Source organism: Chroicocephalus ridibundus, chromosome 3 (assembly GCF_963924245.1).
Source record: "Chroicocephalus ridibundus chromosome 3, bChrRid1.1, whole genome shotgun sequence".
In the NCBI taxonomy this organism is placed as follows: Eukaryota; Metazoa; Chordata; class Aves; order Charadriiformes; family Laridae; genus Chroicocephalus; species Chroicocephalus ridibundus.
The window spans coordinates 31,159,846-31,163,448 of NC_086286.1; the positions used below are offsets into that span (position 1 = coordinate 31,159,846).

The following is a 3,603-nucleotide window of genomic DNA, read 5'->3' on the forward strand; positions in this document are numbered from 1 at the left end:
AAGCAGATTGTCGTTACTTTAGTAATTATACACAAACACTTCTTAGTAAAGTGGATTAGAATTTAAAGAATAGATCAGCTTTATGTTCCACTATGAAAAAGGAAAAGTGTGTTAATTGCTCATAGACAGTAGCTTACACAGAGGCACTTCACAGTTGAAGAATATGATATGGAAAAGACCTTTGTTTAAATAACACGAGCAATGTTGTGACATAGACCAACTAAAATCCGTAATGCACGGCAAGGAAAATAAAGGCAAAACAATATGGGATGAGGAGAGTTCTGGCTTTAAATGTAGTATTTCAGGTGGGGGGGGGGTCATTTGTGTCAGGCACGGCTAAAGGCACTTTTTACATTTCTTCCTTATATTAAAAATATTCCTCCTTGTATTAAAAATATGCAAATATTTTTATGTGTGGTGATTACAAAATGTAGTATGTATGAGCAGTTTCCACATACTTCAGCTTAATACGTATAGGCATTTTAAATTGCATTTAACCAGAATACCTAAGAAAACAATCATTCATCATTTTTTTAGAACTAGATTCTTTTATTGTAGATCAGAAGAGCACACGTAACATTATCCCTAGCAACTGGAATTGTACTGCTCTAATTATCAGGTTAACATTCTCTCTTTACAATAAGAATTTTTTAAATTAAACAGAATTAATAAATGAGCTCATCAAGAACTGCATTGCAGTTCTTTGGAAGCAGCTTGCAATTATGTAAACCTTCAGGTAAGATTATGGTATTTCAGAGGTCTGAGACAGTTGTTGATCTTAAATACCAAATATACAGCAATAGTTAGGCTGATTAGGGATAAACTTTTAGCCTTTGTTCTGAAGTTCCTTGCTTGGTGGATTTACTTCAGGCCTTAAATCTCGCTTGAATATAATTCATTTAATACAGCAATTTGGGACCTCACTTCTTTTAGAAGTAAAGTTCAACTGTTTATTGCATGAATTAGTTTGTTTACAAACTCTGACCAACTGCTGATAATACTTGACATACTGTTCCATACCTCTGATAGTAGATTTCTTTTTGTAGTTGTTAAATATTTAATGTTTAGTAGTATCATTTGCACTAAGGGATATAGTTAAGCAAGAACTGTCAGTATTTTAAAATACAGTTTGCTCACTTTATCCATTTTTTATTTGCAGTTGAAAAATGAAGAAAAAGATACATATGAGGAAAACCTCCATTACCCTTTTCTTCTCGTATTAACCAAACACAGATAGAAGGTTACACTTTTTTTTGTTTGTTTTAAGGTGGACTACTGAAAATTAATCCATGTATGTGGATGATCAGGGAGTGGGGAGGTTTCAGTTCCCCCCCGTTTCTTCCCGAGTCATCATTAGAGAAACGTTTCTAATCCCAATGCTAAGGAAGATATCGTGGCTTCTTTTACAGCGTGTAAACATTGAAACATCTTTTTTGTATGATCTTAGAACTTATTTTTTTCAATTTTATTCCAGCCTAAAACCCATCAGACTTCACATGTATGCATTAACAAAGGTGTAAAGCTGGCTTCCTTCTCTTTTGTGCCTTTAAACTCGCATGTACTTTGTTAATTTCTTTAAATGTTATTTTTGGGGTGTATTTGAAAATATATGAATAATATACTTTGGGCTTATATAGCTGTTTGTAAAGGAGTAAATGCATTCGTATTTAGTTAGGAAGGAAATAGTTGTCTTAAGATCTTTTAAAAGTGCACCTATTGAATGCTCAGATTTTTCTGCCTTTTTTCTTCTTATTTTTTAAATTCAACTGTTGATTTTTCTGTCCATGATTGAAATGTCCTCATTTGCTTCAGCGTTGTGGGCCTTTTTTATGTATATTTATATATATACGTCTGTACATATGTTTTTTTCCAGGAGGACTTTTCCTCCTGTAGAGTATAAGAAATTATGCATCAGACAAAAGCCTCATAAACTGACCATTTGTCCTTTGGACACAATAGCCTGCCCAGCCCCTCTGCTCCTCCTCTCCAATTATGTGTGATTAGTCTCAGTGTGTTGTGTCAAGAAGGGGGAGTGTGCTGAGTGCTTATTATCTGTTTAGGTACAAGAAGAGCACATTTAGGTTCTGACTATGAATGGAAAGTGAGCCTTTATCAGGACTAAAATCTAAATGCTACCATCCTAGAAATCGCTTTTAAAAAAATACATCCTTTTCTGATAAATTCCAAGAAACACTAGAACAACTAAAGGATTTTGTAGTGTAATCGAACTGTCACCCTTGAATTAGTTTATATTGTCATATATTGTGGCCCAAGTATTTGGTAAACATTTAATGTGACTTTTCTTGTACTGGGAATGACAAAAATCCTACAAAGAAACAGGAGCAATTTCTTATTTTCTTAACAGTTTAGTAGACCATTTTAATGACTTCTCAGAAAAACAACCTGGGTCGCCAAAGAATCCTGTACAGTCTCTTAAAGCACAACACTTTTAAAATGATGAAAAAAGAGAGAGAGGCAGAGAGCATGACTGAGAGAGGGAGGTACTAGATGCAAGGAAGTGTAGAGGATCATGCTGAAATACCTTAATTAAAAGAACTGCAGATCGGCAATAAGCGCTCTTCCATATTTAACAAATTGGGCAGCATGTAAACCACAAGCTTATGACAGTCCCTTTCTCTTCGCTCTTCTTCTCAAACAAATTTCTTTGCTACCGGTTTGCATGTCCTTGTATTCAATACTTTTTATGCTCCATTAGAGCACCTAGATGGATCTCGGAAGGCATAGGTCAAGCCGCAGTTAGATCATACATTTCTTTCTCACAAAAACTTGAATTGCAATGCCAAGTGATGGGCTAACATCACAATAACAGCAATTTATTCCTCTTTTGATAAAAAGCAGCCTATTCTCAGTGTTAGATAAAGACCAGGGGCAATGCAAACCAACCATTTATCCTAGAACTGAGTAGTATGTCTCCCCTATAGCTGGTATGAGTTTCATATTCAAACTCCTGTTGGAAGACTCTTGTCTAGTAAGAAATTAAAAGCATTTAGGAGTAATTTAAAATTGCTGTGAAGGTGGCTTTAGTTTAATTAGTTTTGGGTTTTTTTGTCCCACACATCAGTGCCTTTGTTTTCTCTAAAAACATGTACAAGGAAATCTTTATAATCGACAAAGGAGTGTGAAAAATAGGGAAATATTAAAATTTGTGAACCTTTTATTTTTAAGAGGGCTTGAATGTCTGCTGTACAATAATCTAATAAAGATTGTTAGTTGCCAAAAATAGAACCAGTGTCACTGAAAATTGTGGTTTTAGCTCTAAGAAGAAAACAGTTTTACTCAAATTAGTAGCTGATAATTGCTTTTTATTTCTTTAGTGTCTGTCGGTTGAGTTGAAGGCTTTGCACAGGTGCTGCCATCCCTAAAGTGTGTAATTGACGGCTTGTTTACCAAAGATGCATTTAGGCTTCATCCTGCAAACTCACATTGGAGCTCCACAGGCAGTAAAGTTACTCATCTACATAAGTGCTTGCAGGTTTGGTCCGCGTAGATATTTTCGGAGGTATATAAGCAAGTCTTTTCTGGATTTTTTGTTTTCAAATGGGTATTGGAAAGTCATAAATGTAGGATTTACTGTATATGTGG

At 34.8% G+C, this 3,603-nt stretch overlaps 1 protein-coding gene across 1 annotated transcript in view; it reads left to right on the forward strand.

Moving 5' to 3' along the window:
- The window catches only part of CAMKMT (calmodulin-lysine N-methyltransferase), a 225,795-nt gene extending 222,474 nt beyond the window's left edge, over positions 1 to 3,321 (forward strand). The window contains exon 11 of the mRNA XM_063328625.1: positions 1,160 to 3,321. Within this exon, the coding sequence (XP_063184695.1) occupies positions 1,160 to 1,237 (78 nt within the window). The 3' untranslated portion in view covers positions 1,238 to 3,321. The remainder of the gene's footprint in view (positions 1 to 1,159) is intronic.
- Positions 3,322 to 3,603: the final 282 nt, after the last annotated feature.